The sequence below is a fragment of the Siphateles boraxobius genome, unplaced genomic scaffold (genome assembly GCF_051911475.1).
Source record: "Siphateles boraxobius isolate OS27281-9 unplaced genomic scaffold, OSU_SipBor_1 130, whole genome shotgun sequence".
Taxonomy (NCBI): domain Eukaryota; kingdom Metazoa; phylum Chordata; class Actinopteri; order Cypriniformes; family Leuciscidae; genus Siphateles; species Siphateles boraxobius.
In genome coordinates this window covers 21,446,257-21,467,934 of record NW_027508734.1, presented here as the reverse complement: position 1 = coordinate 21,467,934, position 21,678 = coordinate 21,446,257, and the positions used below count along the sequence as shown (strand labels likewise).

Below are 21,678 nucleotides of genomic sequence, written 5' to 3'. Positions count from 1 at the left end.
CAGGCCCCGAAAAGTTATTAAAGACATCATTAAAATAGTCCAAGTGACCACAGTGGCTCAATCTTAAGTTTATCAAGCGACGAGAATACTTTTTGTGCGCAAAAAAAAACGAAAATAACGACTTTATTTCAACTATTCATTTCCTTCTCTGTGGGCCTCAAGTCAGTTCACTAGTTTAACAGCGTACGCTTCTGTTGTTGTACGTTACACGCATCACACACATGACCAGTGTCGGCCAATAGTGAGCCTACGTGTGACGTAGCTCTACGCGATCACACTGCGTTAACTGACTCGAGGCCCACAGAGAAGGAAATGAATAGTTGAAATAAAGTCGTTATTTTTGTTTGTTTTTGCGCACAAAAAGTATTCTTGTCGCTTGATAAACTTAAGATTGAGCCACTGTGGTCACTTGGACTATTTTAACGATGTCTTTAATAACTTTTCGAGGCCGGCAAGTTCAATCCCTGAAAAAGCCTATGGAGACTAGAATGGAGGAGTGATCCAGCTCTCAGATTTCATCAAAAATATCTTTATTCGTGTTCCGAAGATGAACGAAGGTCTTACGGGCTTGGAACAACATGAGGGTGAGTAAATACTGACAGAATTTTCATTTTTGGGTGAACTATCCCTTTAAGTGATTGAAAAAAAAAAAAGATTAAATAAAAATCCTGGCTTAATCTAAGCCCTGTCTGTGAAACCGGGCCTATATGTTTATGATGGCATTACAAATACCTTGCAAATACAACCCTGTATAGGGAAAGAAGATGTACTGTGCATTTTTGTAGTTTTAAACTTATAAATACATGTTAAGAAAATAATAATAAGAATAATCTGTATTATAATAATTCTACATGATTTCACACTACTGACAAGCTTTCATGAGGCAGGTTTAGAAGCATTTATAAGCAATTGCTTACAGGCAAGTGTTTTTCTTGATTTCATAAAGAGTGGTGGATGCTTTGTACAAGCCTCACATCCCGTTTCAAAAGCTGCAAAAAGCCCCGAGATCATGGCTAGCATGAGTGAATTGCTTAGACACTGGAAAAGAAACCAACGGCGAGCGCTAATTGAAGATGCATAACTAATGATGACTGAGTCTTATCTGCATATTAGAGAGAGATCCACAGTACAACGTGAAGAGACGTGTCCAATAAGACAGGCGTTTTTGGGAATAGAGTGTAATTCTTGCTCTGCTAAATGGTTCAAATACTCTCTAAAAGCCAAATGAAAAAGTGTTTGAAAATGGAGAAATCCCTGAAGGAACACAGCAAATGTGCATTGGAGCAGAGTCAAAAAATACTTCTCCAAGCTAAAAGTGCGATATTTTATGAATATATTCCTCAAAAATATAATTCAAAAATGATTGGAATTCAAAAACAACATCCAAAGCCAAACAGCAGAACAAGACTACAAACCGAAACCATTAATGCTTAAAATATCTCTTTCTCTGTATACCCAATAAGAATATCACAATCCCACAAAAACAATGCATCAGAAACTGCAGGATCGTAATGCAACCCATGTTAAATTGACTAAATGAACTCTTTGTAACACTGAAACTTATCATTTTTCATCTAAGGTGACTTACAGTGCCATTCCTGCAGGGACAATACCCTTGGAGTGACCCACAGGTATAATGGTGCCAGAGAAGCTTGAGCTCTCATTATCTCTCGTAGTTCTACATCATCCCTACCCGGGTCTGAATCTGCAAATTTCTACTACAAATTCAGACTAGCACCACTTAATACTCACATCTGTGCAATTACTCTACAGTCCAGTCCTTAATTATACACAGTACACTACTGTTTACACTGACAATAATAAGTTTAACTTAACTTATTATAAGAAATGTTTCTTGAGCAGGAAATCAGCATGTGACACTGAAGACAGGCTGAAAATTCAGCTTTGCCATCATCACAGGAATAAATTACATTTTAAAATATATTAAAAACAAATATAAACCAATTATTTTAAATTGCAATAACATTTCACAATATACCTGTTTTTGCTGTATTTGTGATCAAATAAATGTATAGCCAGGGTGAGCATAACAGACATATTAAAAGTATTAAATATTAAAAAATCTTACTGACCCGAAACTTTTGAATGGTAGTGAGTGTATATACAGAACAGCCCGCGAGAAGGTCTCTTAATTGTAAAGATGCAGGACCTTCTCCCTTTTAGTCAAGGAATATAGATAAAAGTTACTACATTGCTTTCTCTAGAGACACCCCCCATTTTATCTATTATAAAGATTATTGATGATGGTAGTTTTTAATCTGGCTAATTAAAGAAGACTAGAGATTTTCAAACAATACATGCATGATTATAAAATAATCATCATTTACATGTCTAATGCATTTATTTCACTTCATTTACTTGTCTGATCCAATATTCATTAACTGGAGGCAATCAAAAAGTCTATTTGTAATGATAAAAAATGTTAATACTTGAGTATCAAATTGATAGAAGACGCTATTAAAGTCGTCATTAAATCAAAATTGCCCCTTTTTACTTTGTTAGCACACATTTCTAGTCTTGTGGTGAACAATTAATCCATGCAAGTTAAAACACAGAATAAAATGTGTTCGTCGTGATAATCTTTAATCAAAATCTGAACATTTGCTTCCTGTCTGGAATGGTGTTCCTTCTCTGATGACGTCAGTTTGACGGCTTGGGTTGAAAACGCTTAACCACTCCCCTCCAACCGTCAGTCTGCTATGAGTTCCAGTTCACTGGGACTTTAAAGAATATAAAGAAAAATAGCTGTCTATGTTAACAATGTTCTGAAATCAATTTCAAACATCCTATCACCCAAACATCCAACATCCAAACTTATTTACTTTGTGAACAGATACAGATAAAAGCATGTTACAAACACCTACATGTACACACACACACACACACACACACACACACACACACACACACACACACACACACACACACACACACACACACACACACACACACACACACACACACACACACACACACACACACACACACACACACACACACACACACACACACACACACACACACACACACACACATCTGGTTCGCTATATTTGAGGGTACTCTATATAGACTTTTTTATGGTTTTTATACTGTACAAACAGTTTATTATATCCCCTTATATTAACCCTACGCCCAAAACCTACCCAGAAAACCTTCTGAGCTTTTACATTTAAAAAAACAAAAAAACAAACTCATTCTGTATGATTTATAAGCTTGTTTAACTCGTGTCACCATTGGGACCTAAATTGATGTTCCCATGAGGATTGTGCTTTCAGGTTCCCCACCGAGACAAAAAAAACAGAGAGAGAGAGAGAGAGAGAGAGAGAGAGAGAGAGAGAGACAGAGACGCACACACCTTCAGTCGGAGACGTATGGTGTTGCAGTCCCTCAGCGGGTTGAGTTTAAGCGTATCTCCCAGATTATTACAGGTGGATTTCAGGTGCTCGAGCTCACAGCAGACACACACACCATCACTGTCAAATTTGATCTGCAGAAGGACACAAACAAAATGGTTTCAGTTTCATGCAAGTCAAATGATTGTTTCTGCATAAAATAGACAATAGAATTGTGTGACTGCTCAAGGTGAAAACACAAACACGTCGATAGGGCAGGCCAGGGACAACTGCGGCGCACTAAATTTCCTCATAAGCACGTTACAGTGATGACACTTGTTCAGCACACGTTAAATCGAGTTCTCTGTCTGCCGGAAAGAAGCAGGAGAGAAATGTTCAACAAAAACAGATTTTGAGGCACATCCGAAATATTCTGCTGTTTAGATGCCTTTTCAAATAAACTTGTTAGTTAGAAGTTACCATGGATGACATATTAATACTGTAGCTGGCAGCTATATCAGACAGCGTCATATTTATAAAATAACAAACTACCTAAATTCAATCACTTTTTCAATGTAAATATATAATAATATGTTACTCTTACCCCTTATACTGTCTTATACTGTCGACCCCGTAGTGGCGGCAGTGGCTCAGTGGTTCATGTAGGTTGTCTACAAACCGAAAGGTTGGTGGTCCTATCCCCGGTTCCACCTGACCAAGTGTCGAGGTGTCCATGAGCAAGACACCTAAGCCCAGCTGCTCCCGACGAGCTGAGTGGCGCCTTGCATGGCTGACACCGCCGTCGGTGTATGAATGACTGAGTGAATGGGTGAATGAGAGGCAAACATGTAAAGCGCTTGGGTGGCCATTGGGTCTGTGAAAGCGCTATATAAATGCAGTCCATTTACCATTTACTTATTTGCAAAATGGTTACTACTGTCTCATACACAAAGTTGCTGCATATTTTTGGCAGCTTACTGTATTGAAAATTAAGATTAAATTAATTAATTAATTATGTCTTCCACATTACAACATTTACAGGCTTCCTATATTCTTGAACCTAACCGCTTTAGCCTAATCATTCATGTTTGTTAAGAACGATCTTAATAAATCCCATAAATGGTGGTCCAGCATTATAAATGCTTTGTGTTGGACTGAAACGAAGTCGCCATTTGACCCATATTGCACAAAAGCGATGTGTGAACTTTGCAAGCAGGGGTTAATTGAATCGAGGAAACAACTTCATTAATATTTCAGTCATGGCATGATCAAGTCTCTGAGGAGGCGAGCATTCAGTAGGCAGAGAAGAGAGATGCTTAATCCGACATGCTAATCCCTAAATCAGGTGGAGTAGAGACTGTTGGAGACAGAAGTCTGTCTTTAGCCTGGTCTGAAGCGGTAGACAAAGGGAAGGAAAATCACCTGACCTGTTTTAGCACAACAGTACAAGGTGCGAACCGCCACTGGGTTCTCAGTGTCATGTTTCCATGACGATAGGTGATTAAAGCAGCGTTTTGTTTCTGTTCAATTATTGAGAATTACTGGAGGATTATGAAGATCCTGTTTACGAAAAGGAACATGGAAAGATCACCATGTAATTAGTTCCTATATGTTTCTAAGATAAGTATCTTGTGAGACAAAACTCTCCGCCATAGATTGAGTGGAAGTTCAAATGCCTGGGATTGCTTCTGCTAATATAATAAAATAAAAACTAAAATAAACCTTAATAGGTTCCTACTAATTTCACAAACCATAGAACGTCACAATTTAAGGTTTTTTTGATTGCTGGGAGAAAAAGTATGATCATTTATATTTGATTATATGAATGCAGGATTTCATATTAAACTTCACAGTAGGCATAATGATTGAAAGCACCTGAATATTTCATCTGTATGACACGTTCAATCTATTGAACTCATGGCACATGATGTGTGTGCTCAACCCTTTGTAAGATCAATCATTAAAGCATTTGCAAGTGCCTTTTCAAAGAGCCATCAACTCTTTCACTGTGCATTCATCTAAAAAAAACATCTGATCATTATTTAAAAAGAAAGTTTCATTTTATCATCCATGTGTGTTCTTACTGACTGCCCACTATAAGACTTCACTATTTAACTCATGGTTGAATTACTCAATTCAAAATTATGAAATAGCTTTGCCATAAAAGTCGTTCAAATAAATTTTCATGTTTTGATGAATACTGCATGAACATATACTGCAGCTGCATTCACATTCAAAATAAAATGAAAGTGAATGCAGAATGTGAAGCAGAAGCTTGTGTTGAAAATGAAACCCACAAACACAACAGATCACTGATAGTAGAAAAAAGCTGAAATGAATTCAAAGCCTTTATCCATTACCTGAAAGCCAGTCATGCATTTAATTGTGTTTGAAACAAACAAATAAGACTTACCTGGTGATTAATGTACACAGAGATATGGTTGAACAATTAATAACGGTAAGATCTTCCTCTAAACTCTAGCTATTGTTTTTATAGTATAGCAATTTAGTGCTATGTTTTATTTAAAGAAATTCCTAATAAATTAATTTGCCACCCATTCTGAATACTACTTCCCAACTGATCATTTAGTTATTTATTGCTTCCACACCAGGCGGATACATGGTCTTAGAGCTGGAGAGGGGTGTCCAGTTCTGGATAACAGAAATGGGGGAAGCCATGCTGAGCTGTTATGCCGTGCTGGGCCAGCACTGGACCCACTGTAGAGCTGATAAATCAACCTCAATAGAAAGCACAGCAAAGACTGACTGTTCTATTTATCTCCTTTATAAGCCCTCATTCAAAGAACACAAAGGACGGCACACAAACATACTGTGGAATTCATTGAGGATATTCTCCAGTATCAAAAACAACAATTTAAAGGTCCCCTGACATGAAATTTTCACTTTCTGAGTTTTTTTAACATTAATATTAGTTCCCCTAGCCTGTATTTGGTCCCCTCGTGTCTAGAAATTTCAGTCGGTGTAAACCGAGTTTTGGCTATCTTTCTCTGCCTGTGAGAAAATGAGATCTCAGACGGGCTGATCTTGAATCTCCCCTATATGACGTCATATGAGGGAAAGGTTACCTCCCCCTTCTCTGCTTTGCCCGCCCAGAGAATTTGACCCGCCCATGAGAAAACGAGCTAGGAAATACGAACGCGCGCGCGCGATTTTAGTTTATCCTCGAGAGATCATGGCGTGTGACCGATCGAAGCACAAAAGTTTAATAGAGAGATATAATGGCTTGCAAACGAGCGAAGCATGGCAGTTGATCAGTGTTCGGATGTACAAATGAACACAAAAGTATTTTTTAGTTCCTTCATCCGAGCCTCTGAAGAAACAATGGGTTCATTTTATTTTCTCTGGAAATGCGCCGATAAACTTCCCAGAGTTTTGGATGGTCCAAACATTTCACCGACGACTGTTTCCTCAACTTGGGCCAATACAGAGCTGGCCTCGATGATTGTCTGAAAATAAATCGATCGAGCTACCAAGCAACAATTCAAGTTCAAGTTCAGAAAGGTAATCTTTCTCTCAAAATCGTTCGATACTGTTAATGCATCAGTAAGTCAAGCCAGTGAATAAAATATCACCTTCACATCGTTTCTTTGAGTAGTATAAATATAATCTCATTTAAATTGTGAACAAATTATTTACAGAAATCGATCAAAGAACAATTTTTCACACAGCGCGAGTTTATCTGGACAACTCGTTATGAAATCAATGACGCACGTGACTGCACAACGAAGCTCTTACTGTGTGTACATCATCGTGTTTGCATTGGTGAAGCATTAGAGAGAGTGCAGAAACTGCGTTGCAATGATAAGATCTTCAGTCTCGCGATCTACAGACTGTCATCTGCTTGCTCAATGCTCATCACAGCAACATTTTATGTGATGGGAATAGATCTAAATACTTTAAAAACTTCTCACGATTCGTTAATCTCGATAAGTGTATTAGTAAAAACGTATCAGTAGTAAAGGTATTCGAGAGACTTTCACATGTAATGCGTAGCTATTTCATATGCACGCATGTCAGCCAATCACAGCAGTGGCCGCGTTTACACTGAATCCCACAGCAGACACGCCCCTTCAAACAGAGTGTTCAAATCAGAGGCTAAAATCAGGCTAGGAAAAATGCCTTTTATTTCTAAATGATGACTATTTTTGATCTAAAAAACATACTAACATTATAAGGCAACCCAGGAAACATTATAAAATAATACAAAAACCCCATGTCAGGGGACCTTTAAAGGTATTATGATTTGCCATAATAAAATAAAAGAGAATGTTTTTTTTAGATTCTATATTTTAGATCTATAGATTTAGCTCTTTAATTTACAGCTTTCATACTGACAATTTACAGTTGAACTGTAAAATAAACATTCATTATGTATTCTCATTTTCAAACAACGTCTCAAGAATTTGTTTCCTCTCTGGCAAAGTGATCTCATGACAGGACATTCGGCACCAGCATGGCTAATTTACGTGAACTGACTTCCACTATGAAGGCTCACCCACCTCTATTCACTCATCTGCAGCACTCTTTACTCTCCCCAGAAAATTGATGATTATGATTTTTTTCTGTTGCTAGAAAAACCCTGTGAGCTTTAGCTGCTGATCAGGGACCCGTTTTAATGAGGACAAAGGTGGTGCGTGTTAATATTTATTTCTGAATAATATAACAGAATAATACAGGACGTAAAAAAGGGTCCCGGCAGACACTCTCATTTTCTCTGCCTTAGCGACTCAATGTTGAGCTAATTTCACTGAAATCTTGACAAGGGCATCGGGTTAATGAATGATGCTCTTGGGATCTGTAATTGCTCAATGGATTGATTCTTTAGTGACAGGCTACTTTTGAGAGGATGATAAAATACACAGGTTTAGGACTAAGCTATTTTCAGTTTGGACATACAAATCTATTTAAGGTTTCCTTTACAAGTGATTTCAGGCATGTGTTTGAGGACATGGCTCTCTCACCAGCTGACAGTCCTCCAGAGAGTTGACCAACTGGGCATTCTGACAGGAAAGGATGGCTCCTGCAAGGTTCAGCATCACACACACAGCAGACAACAGCATGAAGAAAGTTATCTGTGGAGAAAGAAAGGGAACAGACTGTCAGTTTCTGAGGTTATCGTGGTATTTTAAGACTCTTAATAAACAAAAAAACAGTAGGATGCCATTTTTCACCTCATTAAACAGCCTTTGCAGAAGTATTCCACATACAGGGTTCCCACATATTGGCCAACGGTCCATGACCTTTCCAGTTATTTGTGAAAAATGTTCACTATCGTTCAAAAGTTTGGGGTTGATATGTTTTTTTAATCTTTTGCTCACCAAGGCTGCATTTTTTTAATCAAAAATACAATATAAACAGTAATATTGTGAAATATCATTACAGTTTTTAATAAATATTTCCATTTTAATATATTTGAAAATGTAATTTATTGCTGTGATGTCAAAGCTGAATTTTCAGCATTATTACTGCAGTCCTCAGTGTCACATGATTCTTCATAAATCATCCTTATATGCTGATTTGCTGCTCAAGAAATATTTCTTATGATCAAAGTAAAAAAAAAAAACAGTTGTGCTGCTTATTCATTTTTGTGGAAACCATAATCATTTTAGTAACACTTTAGTTTAGGGTCCAATTCTCAATATTAACTAGTTGCTTATTAGCATACATTTTACTATTATTGGCTGTTTATTAGTACTTATAAAGCACATATCAATGCCTTATTCTGCATGGTTATTTTCTACTACCCAATAATACCTAAACTTAACAACTACCTTACTAACTATTAATAAGCAGTTATTAGGAGTATATTGAGGCAAAAGTCATGGTTAATAGTTAATAGCTAATAGTGAGAATTGAACCCTAATCTAAAGTGACCATAATTGTTTTCAGGATTATTTGATGAATAGAAAGTTTAAAAGAACAGCATTTAGTTGCAATATAAATCTTTTGTAACACTATAAATGTCTTTATGTTATTATGTCACTTATGATCAATGTAATGCATCCTTGCTAAATAAAAGCATGAATTAAACAAAATTACTCCAAACATGTATATTATGAAAGCAAAATAATAATAATGAATGTTGATTTAATAGAGTTGATCATAACTAAAAATAAAAGAAGATATATTCACTACCGAATTTATGACTTTTAAAGATATTTTTCCTACTTTTCACAACAAAGTGTTCCATGGCCATGCGAGCCCTGGAAATTGGTGCAGGATCTCTCCCTCTCTCTCTCTCGCTTACACTTTCTTCTTCATTTTTCAGTGTTTAGACTATCTGATTTCTAATCTTGCCATCTAGTTTATTTGCAAGACAATTTACAAAGTCTAATCATTACCAGAGTGCGTTTAGTTTATCAGACCAAAAATAAACCAATTGTGGTTTATGGGACTTGACGTACGAGCGTGAAAGATCGAACGTGATTGATCAGAACTATTCATCCATGGGGAAAGCGAAAGGAACAGATGTGACTAATAATTAAAGCACTCAATAATCAATGACTTCAACCAAAACAATTAACGCTGATCTCACCATCTGAGCCCTGGCTCATTACTGTGAGAGACGGCTCCTAACAGCTCACATGAATAAATGAATAACACAAGTGCACTTCAGAGCATTGGGCTATTTTTCTCTGGGTGTTGATTTACTACCTCTCCCACGATTCCTCAGTAGGCTGATACACGGCCAGTGACATATGGTCAGCTAGAGAAACCAATCTTTGCGTAATTCCCCCGTCCCACACCCTATCAATGCGGACCCGTGCTGCTTGATAGATCTCAAGCGTGGTCATTTTTCCTCTTTTTGCACCGCTGGCAGAACCGCAACTCCTGGTTGCTCTCCCCCAACTCTCCATTCAAAACAATTCTCTTTATTTCTGCGCTGACACTTCTGGGATTTCAGTCCTGAAGGATGAAATACGTTGGGCACACTGGCTGCTTTAAATCACAATTTGTGTGTGGGAGAACATCAGGTCCAGCCCGGGCAGATGACTGGCTAGGACACTGAGCCGTATATCAGAACCGTCCTTACCTCCACAACACGATAATTTACTAACGAGGCCCTCTACCTGACGGGACATTAACCTTGCAATACCAGACATGTCAGTGGAGAGAGAAAGAGACAGAGTGAGAGGAGTTGAAAGTGAAAGTTAGAGTCACATAGATGGAGATTAACGCTTACAATATGCGGGAGGGGGTGCAAGGGATGCTGGGAGATATGAATGTCAGGCTACCAGCAAACTGGAAATTTAAGAGGCTGATGTACGAGGAGCTTCACAAGTGTCCTGGGGCTGTGAGGGTCCTTGGCTCAGGCGCACAGGAAACCCACGCTTGATTTCCTCCACACTTAATAAAGTGCAGACATTGTAGAGATGACATGGTGATCCATTGCAGCTGAATGACTGAACTAGGTTGTGTTCTGTCTTGTAGACCAAAGGACACTGAAAGGTTACGAGCATAGACAGGGTGGGAATTTATGCATCCAATAAGCATTTAAAAAAATGTGATTTACACACATCACATTTGTTGTTGCTTGCTGTGAGAAACTGGATTTTCATAATTAATCACTGACAACAACAATCATGTTAGAACGTTTTTCTTGTACAAATATGAAACCAAACCCGAGCTTCAGGCAGGAAGGTGACATCTCCATCCCTTTTGAGAGAGAAAGCACATTACAGCACAAATGATGGCTGAGGACCAGGTTAAAATGCAGGCAATAATGAGGCTGATTTTGTAAAGCAAAAATTGAAAAGATGTTACTCAGAACGTGAGTGATAAGGGAAAGCTTAATGGGCCACTCTTCAGACGTCCTTTCAATGCAAGCTGAGCGTAGCCAATGAAATACACGATTCATTTCTATCTCTAATTTACTCTGCTGGTAGTACAGGGGAGGGAAAATGGTTCTTTCAACAAATGCTTTGTAGTTTGCAGTGAGCAATATCAAAAGACACATTCATTTGCTATGCTTTGAATCTACTACTGCAACTCAAATTCAATTTTTAACTTTAATTGCAACATGCTGTCTTCTCCAACTGGTTCACAGGCATTCTGCAGGTTGCCTGGGCTTTTGCAGCAGCTTTCTATACTTAACTATATAAATATGATTTCTGCAGTAATTTTTTCAGCAATGAACAACCAATTTTACAGCATTTTTTAATCTATGTCAATGTTAACTTCAACACATATATGCACTACCGTTCAAACGTTTGGGGTCAGTACGATTTTTTTTCAAATAAATTACTTTATTTCAGCAACGATACACTAAAATGATCAAAATTGACAGCATAGACATTGAAGGCAGCACCAAGTAACTTTCCTTCTGCGGTCACCCTACAGGTTGGAAGCGGAATTGTCCATTACCGCTGTCGTAAATAATTTAGCCTGCCACAGCCTGCTATCGCAGGCGCACGCACATGCGCTCTGTTTATCCAGCACTGGCTTTGGAATCAACAATGGCCACAGACAAGGTAGAGTATGATGCATGATTTTATGAAAGTATGATGTACTTTCGACACCACAAACGAGCAATTGTATCAATTGTAACGCTTGCCATAAAGCAAGTCAAATTAGTAGTTTTCTTATGTCTCATTAGAACTACAGAAACGCGACCTGATCTGGCAATCTTACATAGCGTGGATATATCAGACAAAGGACCGCAAAGCTGTGGCATAAGTGCATTTCACCATGTCACGACTTGAAGAACCACTGAAACGATTTTGGAAACATTATTTTAAGGTAAAAAATCTTACTTAGTGCTGCTTTAAAAAAAAAATCAATAAATGCTGTTCTTTTGAACTTTCTCTTCATCAAATAATCCTGGAAAACATTATGCAGGACAACTGTTTTCTATTATGGCGATGATAATAATAAATATCATATTAGAATGATTTCTGAAGGATTATGTGACACTGAAGACAGGAGTAATGGTTGCTGAAAATTCAGCTTTGTCATCACAGGAATAAATTATATTTTAATATATAAATAGAAAACAGTTATTTTAAATTGCAATAATATTTCACAATACTACTGTTTTCATTGTTTTTTTATCATCAAATAAATGCAGCCTTGATAATCATAAGAGACTTTCAAAAAAACAAAAAACATTTGAACGGTAGTGCATATAACTACAAAAATGTACGACTAACTATATTTAATATATACATTTTTTATACAAAATATATTTTATAAAAATATATTAATATAAATGAACGTTATAAAATAACATTAACCCACGTAAATGCTATAAAAACTATTGTTCATTCTTAAGTAATGCATTAGGCCTCATTACCCATGTTAGCAAATTGAACATTATAGACCAGAGTCAGGGTAGTGCTATATTAAATAGTTTGACAGGAATAAAAAACCAAGGCTGTGAGGGATGTAACAACTAGGGCTGTTTTCGACTAAGGATTTTCATAGTCGAATCTGATTCGTTAGATTTTGCCGTAGTCGACTGATAGTTGAACCTTTTTTTTCTTTTTTTTTAAATAGCAGGTAGATTTTTTCCATTTCAAACAAAGGAGCTAAAAAAAACTAAAAGAAAAACATGGTGTGTAACAAATACCTTTTATTCATTTAAAGCCAGATAAACAAAACATATCACACATATATCAAACTTCAGAAAAGTTCACATAAAATAGGAATGAATTGGCTTCAAAAACAACAACGTGCCAAAACATGCCTTTATCTCTCACTTAGGAACCTATTTCTTGGCTTTTAATTCACAGTTCACACTCGGGAATCGGGATAAAATAAATAAATAAAATTAAACTTAGCGCAATTGCCTGGCACTAGTCCAAAATGTCATAAACATTTTTCAAAATACAATAAGCCTGCCTGAATAAATAAAAACAATTACACAACAACGAAAATAAACATAGGCCTAATATAAGTCATAATCGAATGGGCTTCGATTATGAAAAAAAAAAAAAGGAAAGGATGTCTTCGTTGCTGAGACGCTTCGCACGCAGCCTTCAGCATTGTACACATTGTCCCGAAAGAAAAAGAAAAAAAATCACTTCTTCACATATGAAAAGTGTTCTACTGCAACTGTGGTTGTCTGATTCTTCTGAAGTTGTGTGCAAGGAAAACCAGCTAGTTCACGTTGGTCGGGAAAAGGATGCTCCTTGATTTATTGGCAATGAAACCCGCCTTTGAAAAAATCCTCTCTGATGGCGTGGAAGTGGAGGGGATGCTGTGAAATCTCTTAGCAACTCTTGACAACTTTGGATATCTATCCTCGTTTTTCTTCCACCATTCCAGGGGGCTCCATTGCATTTAGTGAAATCCTTCAAATAGACCTTCATCTCGCTCGTCTCATCCTGTTTCTCCTCATCTTCATCACTGGCCAGAAGCAAAGCCATTACAGCGTCCTGTTTTGGGGCAGTAGGCCCAAGATCCACCGTGTCACTTTCCTCCTGGCAAGACCTGTCAGTTAGACTTTCAGCTAGTTCTGCCATCACTGAATATGCCTCATCTCTTTGGTCATCGGAGAGAAAGGAGAGCTTCTTGAAGCGCGGGTCAAGCACCGCCGCACTGATGTAAACACTTATTTCCATTCTGTTGTTTCTGTTGATCTTGTAGTGCTGTGGTGGCCTTTGTGCTTTTTTTAAAAATGAGAAACCAAGCGCCTTGCTGCAGCAACGGTGCGGCAAATGGGGTCCTGCTTCAGAGCACTGTTTATGCAGAGTTGTAATGTGTGGCCCACACAGCGCACTCCTTTCATCTTTCCCCAGGGGGGCTGCTGGACCAACTGGTTGGTGCACACACCCATGTTTGCTGCGTTATCATGAAACACAGAAACAATCTTGCTACTTGGAATGTCCCACTCACGAATGATCTCCGTCAGTTCTCGTGCAATGTGATCAGCTGTCTGACTGTCCTCCATTTTTTTGTTTCTAAAACGAAACTCTCCAGTCGCCAGTCTCCGGTGATGAAATGTGACATGACTGTGAGATAAGCCTCCATCTGAAGTGAGGTCCAGATATCAGTTGTGAAACTGACAGCTTCACAGTCCTGTATAGCCATGTAAATGTCTGACCGTATCAATAGATATTTTTTTTGTGCACGACATCCATCACTATAGCTCTTGTAGGGACGGTGTAGCCTGGCTCAAGTGTGTGCAAGAGTTCTTTAAATCCCTCACCCTCAACAATGCGCACGGGCCTCATATCAAGTGCCACAAACTCTGCAATCTTTTCAGTAATTTCCTTTTTTCTCTTCTCTGAAAGTGGTGGTCTCAAATCAAATTTTTTTTGCGTTAATCTCGGGGTGCAAAAAATCCCGCTGATGCAGATGTGCTCCCTGAGCTGTCGGCATGACACTGCGGGTGTAACTGTCATAAAAATTATAATAATAATATAGGGTTTATGTCTGTATTGACAAAAGAGTGGTAGAACTGTTTGTTTGTTTTTGTTTGTAAAGAGAACAAGCCTCACCCGTTTCAAATGATACGCCATGTTGGTTGTCGTCGTGTGATATGAAAGAAGCTGCTGACACAACTTGCACTTAACTTTCTTTGGGTCATCTTTAACCTTCTCGAAAATACTCCCACACTTTTGATGATTTTTTAGAAGCCATTGTGAGCCAATAAATCCGTAAATGGTAACAAATGCGGTCCGGACGTTACAGGCCTCTAGTGTGCTGCTTCTCATTGGTTACATAACACTTCCCTACTATTCGACTATGAGGTTCATAGTCGAATCAGACCTCTCCGAATCGAATCGTCGAATCCTCGACTATTAGAAGTCAGCCCTAGTAACAACATACCAATTGTTCAGTTGACGAAAAATCTTCCAAAAGACTTAATAGTCGAAAACAGTTTTGAAAGTTGTGACTTTTGAACATAACATGCATTGAAAATACTAAGTACATCCCTCACAGACTCCAGCGTAAATTTCAATATGGCGCCTATAAGGTCTATTGGAAATTGTTACCATTAAAGATATTACAACTTGTTGGATCATTCAATAGTCTAAATAAGCATGTTACATGTTAGTTGTCCCTGTCTGGCTAAAATCTCCTTCAGGAGTGTTGACTCCTGAGAGCCCAGGCCCTGATGGACTAATTACCTCGCCTGGCTCCATGCTGCTGTTTTCTAATTACCGTGTGGGTTCACATATCACTGTTTAACAGGTTCTCATTAATTACAGCCCATCTGTCACCTGCATGCCAAGCAGTGCGGCGAGTCGTCTGGCACATGCCACTCACAAACGCCAGCGCTGGGCGTAAATGGTCGTCAACCATGAAACAATTCACACCTGTCAATATGGCTGTGTATAGGCATTTAGGTTTAGCATTATTGGCTCCGGTAAAAGGGGAGGAAGTCTAGCGAGATGAACTACTGTAAAGACCACAGCAAGAAGGTGAGACATTTAATATAGAGGTTTTAAAGAAAACAAATCGGGATCCAGAACCTGGAGCTAAAATGTGGGCTGAATAATAGCAGACATATTTGTGATGTTCTTGGACCACCTGGTGGAAATACAAACACATGGATGATTGTGCTCACTGTGACAAAAGAACCACCAACCGTCCAATCTACACCACCCACCCCTTATATCAGTAGCTTCTGAGCCAGAGATATATGGTTTGAACAAGAGGAGCTGGGCATTAAAACAGAATATCACTGGCAGATCGTGATGAGATACAGCTGGTGCTTATTATAGTTTGTCATCAGCACCATCAATTCTGTGTTGTGTATCCAGGGACACTTTTTATTAGGTAAACGGGACAAATACGGTTTTATATGGCTTTTATTTTCTATTTTATTTATAAACACAAATTAGAGGCGGCAAAGACACCGTTATACCACAAATGAATGTACAATATCAAACAACAGTAATTCATCATTTCATTACAAGGCCTGTTCTAATGCACAAAAGCAGTGTTTTCTCTTTTGCATTTGCACATTCTTCACTACTTGGACTACCTTATGTTTTTCTTAGAACAAGATGTACGTATACAAGATGTATCACTGTGAACTGCAGAGTACCTATCTTCATCACCCAGCAAAACATGTGTATGTCCATATGTGGTGTAATTTATGATTTATTATTTACAGGTTAAAAACAGTAAAAAAAAAACTAGTTTCTCCATTGCAGGATCAGTTAATATTATCAAACTCACTGTTCAGCAGTGGAGCAGTCAAGCATCTACCGCTCAATAAGCTCCCGAAAGTTGAACTGCCTTGAACAATAGGCTGATGCAATCTCGCAAATAAGACTTACAAAAATTTACACTCAGCCCATTTAACAGAGTGATATTCCTCCTCAGGGGATACGGGACCTTTAACACCTTCTAAGCTTATTTTTAAAAAGCAAAATTTATCAGGGCATAAATTCAAATTCAAAACACAATTAGCTTTATTCCATGTGTGTAAATTTGGGTTTGAATGGTAGAGGCATGTTACTACCAAACCAAAAGACTGTTCCTAAATGAACAATTCCTACCAACATTTGAAAAAGGATTAAATTGTGACTTCATGTAATTATCAAATGTAATCTACCTAAGTGCAAAATTAGCATATTGTATTTCCCTTTCCAAAATAAATTAACAGTTAAAAGTGTGTTTAAGCCTGATGTGTTTACTCTGACATAAACCTGTGTGCACCTCAAATTCTTTTAAAAACGTTTTTTAATCGTATTATGTATTATTTGGAAGTGCAGTGCGGTATGACGGTATATATCGTTACCGCGGTAGAAAATGTCAATCTTAACAGATTTTTTTATTCCGTGTATACCGCGACATTTAAATAAGTGGGCGTGGTTAACTCACGAGCAGTGTGCGTGAGACTGAGACACTGAGATTTGTCAAAGAAACATGGAGAAAGCAGATCAAGAGGATCCACAAAATTCTCATTCACACACAAACACACTAGCAAAATCATTTAAAGGGATATTCACAACAAAATAAAAAAATTCTGTCAATATTTACTCACCCTTATGTCTGTCCAAACCTGTATGATCAAACCAAACCTGTGCTATTGAATAAAAAAATAAATAAATCAAATCCAATCTACAATGTTGCCGAACTCGTGACTGCAAAACTAAAATCACTAGCTAGTTAAGAAAAGTTCTGGAGCAGGGACATTTAGCAAAAAGGAAACCCTTAATAACTGACTTCAAAGATGTCCAAACAAAGCCCAAAGAGACACATTCCAAAACAAAAAAATCCACATGCTTCACCATACTGTTAACACACTGGGTCCTTACCTATCTCTCACCCCCATGACTCAATTTATCAATGTCAAATACGAAAGAAAGTTAAAAAAAATCACCCCAATCAATTTGCAGACAGGGTGATGACTTACACTAAGCACATCTCTGTCTCTGTTTGATAAACAGAGGTGTCTCAGACCCCGTCAATGCTCTCAGCTCAGTCTAATGTCAGCTGCTAATTGCCCTGCTGATGGAGGATTACCTTTCATCATGCCAATCCTTTCTCTTTGCCCATCCGGCTCCTCATTACACTCATTAGCTATATGGTGGCGGAGGGAGCATGTAGTATCAAGAGCACATCATGAATACCAAAGAAAAAGCTAATGTGTCCATCACAGTCTGGGTATGCTGGCTGCATGAAGGAGATTGAAGGCATTTCTGCTGTGTTAGCTATTTGTGAAATTGATTTTTACATTTATACTACAAAATTGCAGATATGTCATTAACATCAAGCAGTAATGTTTTAGTTGGTAAATATAGGCTAATTAGCCCCTGCTGTAAGATGACATAACTATACAATTTCTCTCCTTCAAAAACAATTGATTTAGTAAAATTTTTAAATATTTCAATATAGTGGTATGTTTTGACCATTTTCTGAGGGCTCTTAAAAGCGAGAAATGAACTTCTCAGCTTCAGAGTGATTATTCATAAGTTTAATGAGAAAATATGGCAGAAGAATCCTGATAGGTGACGTGCCAATCAAGCAAATGCCATTGAGATAAATGGGAATGCTATCAGATAGCTTTGTCCATGAATTGTAGACCCCGTTGATTATTCATTTCTGGAAGATGACTTCATTCTCAGAAAAACTTCTACACTGACAGCCAATTTAAACAGTCTCCTGACCCTACACATACACAAATAACCTCCGTTTGACTTGTGACTTTCGGAAAAGAGGGAGCAAAAAGGGATAAATAAGCAATTATTGGCAGAGCTCAGAAATGTGGACTCAAAGCTAGCTTAACCTGTGAAAACCGCAAACATCTAAATTGGCCTAGCTGAATTAATGGATAAAAAAAGATTAGACCGGCAACTACGAGAAGGCGAGAGGTTACAGCCTGTTCACACTGCTGACATGCTGGTTTAGCATCCTGCCCGCCTCTGCGGCACAAATTAGTATTTAGTCTGCAGCCCCTCTGCGACAACACATCATTTATTTTCAATTATCTCTGCCCGGATGAGATCGGGACAGCGTTGTTTTGATGCTGTCGTTCTCTCTGTCTTTCTTGGAGTTTGTTTACTTCTAGGACATCCATTTTGTTTTGGCTCCTGCCAAATCAATTTCCCACATCCTAGAATACTCACCTTAAAGGCAGAGAAACATCAATCTACTGACAGTCAAAGGTGGATTCATTTACCTGTTCTTCCTCTCTTCTTTTTCTTTCTCAAACGTTCTCTCTATTACGCGTCACCATTCCTGTCATTGTTTTCATGCTTGGAAGGAAAAAGGTCTGGACCTCTACTGTCTCCCTCATTTTATCTCTTGCATTCTGTCTCAGAGTGTTTTTATGGCTTGTTAAACTAAAAGTGAAAATGACAGAACGAATGGCCAATGAAAGCCCATAAGCGCATGATAGAATTAACATTCAGGCTGGGTGAGCAAGCCTTCAGTAAAACAAAAACATGGTGTGTGTTTTGTATTGTGGGTCTTGACTTTCTGCTCTTTTCTAATAGCGGCTTTGATAAACAGAAAAGAGAAAGGTTTGAGGTTGCTTTACATTCGGGAGATTAACAGGGGGATCCGCGGACTACAGAGGATGATTTACGTGTCAGAAGAATGGTAGAAAACCCTTCTCTGTCAGCAAGTATAATATGCACAGCCACAGCCGTATCTGATTAAAGCTGTGCAGCGCCCATTTGTCCTGTCTCAGTGCAAATATCTCATAAGTGACTTCTCCACCCTGACCAGACGCTTAGCTCGCACCGTCCAAACAAACCCTTGAGGTGTTATTGTTAAGACTCCAAGGGTCGAGGCAGTCACGGCAATCCCCGCGTTCTGTTATTCACAGCCGTTGGATCTATTCAGGGGAAAATGTCTTAAACACCAGGAGTGGGTATCGCTTACACCTTCATTTATTACTGTTAGCTACTAATCCCTGAGAGGGTCATGATAAACAGACTGATCTATAGGCCACGACTGCTGAGGGCAGGCAAGGTTCCTCTCTGAGACACGAGGCAGAGAAAGGCCAATTAGAGAGTTTCCAAAGAGTCAAAGTAAATCTAGCAGCTGTTTGGGTAAAATCAAAATAATCAGTTCTTTATGCTCTGAAATGACACTTATAAAGGCCTTTAAAATAAAATGGTAGAATAGATTTGATTATTAATAAATAACATGAAAAACTACAGTATTCTTATAGTTGCAACTGTGTACTTTCACAGTTAACAGATACTAAGCATGCGTTGAGTATTTTATCATAACAAAATAATGTTACATCTTGTAAATTACAGGTAATTTTTTACAGATAGCAATACAACAAAACAAAACACTAGAAAACAAAATACTACTGATTAGGCAGGAATAAAGGTCTTATCTAGCGAAACGATCTGTCATTTTCTAATAAAAATAAAAATATACTTTTTAACCACAAATGCTTGTCTTGCACGTCCACGACTTCACATATTACGTAATCCCGCTGGAAAGGTCAGACAGTAACCTGTCGTAGGCGTAAAATGTATGGTATGGCAAAAAACTTCATTTTATTTTCTCTTCCAACTTCAAAATCGTCCGACATCATTGTTTTACCTTTTATTTTTGTAAAGGACGTTAGACTTAGTCTTTGCACGTTCGCCTTGTAAACACTACTGTACTTTCTCCTACGCCACGTGTTAAGTATCAACGTGATTACGTAATGTGTGGCAAATCACAGCTAGTACAAGACAAGCATTTGTGGTTAAAAAGTATATAAATACTTTTAATAAAATCAAATAAAAAATTGTATTTAAGAAAATGAAATTATCAGGAAATTTGAATTCTGAAGTGAACTAATCCTTTAATAACTGCTAATCTGTTACATTTTATAAATTGTAACACTATAAAACAACGACAATGACAGGCATGCAATGACTATTTTATCAAAACAAATTACTGCTGTATTACATATTTTAATTACAGGTATTTTATAGTCTGCATTACTAAAAAACAAAACAAAACAAAACACTACCACAACACAACACATCACAACACAACGGGGCAAAAAAGCCTGTGAAATAGGCAGAGAGATGTCTGGACTGTGGGTGGAGTAGTCTACCGCACCATCCTAAAGACTCATTGATTAAAATAGACTGAGGGCCACAACAGCACACAGGGGGTCAAGTCAGTAATTAACCCACACTTTTCAACTTTTAATCAGTTCCCGACCTCTAAAGATCAAAACAAAAGGCCCTGGATGGAGTTCCAGCAGAGCAGCCTGTAATGAGGCTTCACTATTATGCCTTCTTCTTCTACTTGTAGGTGTGTACCATGTTGCTGATATCCAGGGTTGAAAGAGACACACACAGAGAAAGGTACAGCGAGGTAGAAACCGCCACATGATAGAAGAGATCAGACTGTCCTTTGTTCCAGCGTTTCAATCAGGTGACTCATTAATGGCCATCAGAGGTCCAACCGCGCTGCAGCCTGCTCATGATGGCCATTAGGGCTAGAGAACATCTACAGGAGCACTTTTTTTCTCTCTCACCCACAACTGCATCACGTCAGATAATTAATACAGCAGAAAAAGCTATAGTGCAAATGACGTAGTCCGGGTTGGAGTTTGCTTGGCTTTTCATGGCTCCGTACACGAGAGGACGATGTGATTCAAGACTGTAAGATATATGACCACACGATTAACACATCATGACTTTTATAGGGGCTTCAGTTAAGCTTGTTCTTTACAATTGCTCAGAACACACGAAGATGTCAAAACACTAAAAGGACACACACTATAATATAACTCTGCTACTGAATGAAATGAGCAAGAGAAAGAGTTGACTTGCGCATGATGGATGCCTCTCATTCTGGTCTGACAGTTACTGTGAACGAATAAAGTGTCTTTCTGAGCCAATCATATAGATCTGCTCTTGAACACGGCAGAAGGTGTTGG

The 21,678-nt window shown here is 38.2% G+C and overlaps 1 protein-coding gene across 2 annotated transcripts in view; it reads right to left on the bottom strand.

Annotated features, from left to right (window-relative positions):
* The window catches only part of fam189a1 (family with sequence similarity 189 member A1), a 125,149-nt gene that overhangs the window by 15,586 nt on the left and 87,885 nt on the right, over window positions 1-21,678 (bottom strand). For both annotated transcript variants that reach the window (XM_077228642.1, XM_077228643.1), the window contains exons 3-4: window positions 8,336-8,446; window positions 3,377-3,508 (exon numbers count right to left, since the gene is read on the bottom strand). In XM_077228642.1, the coding sequence (XP_077084757.1) occupies window positions 3,377-3,508; window positions 8,336-8,446 (243 nt within the window). The remainder of the gene's footprint in view (window positions 1-3,376; window positions 3,509-8,335; window positions 8,447-21,678) is intronic.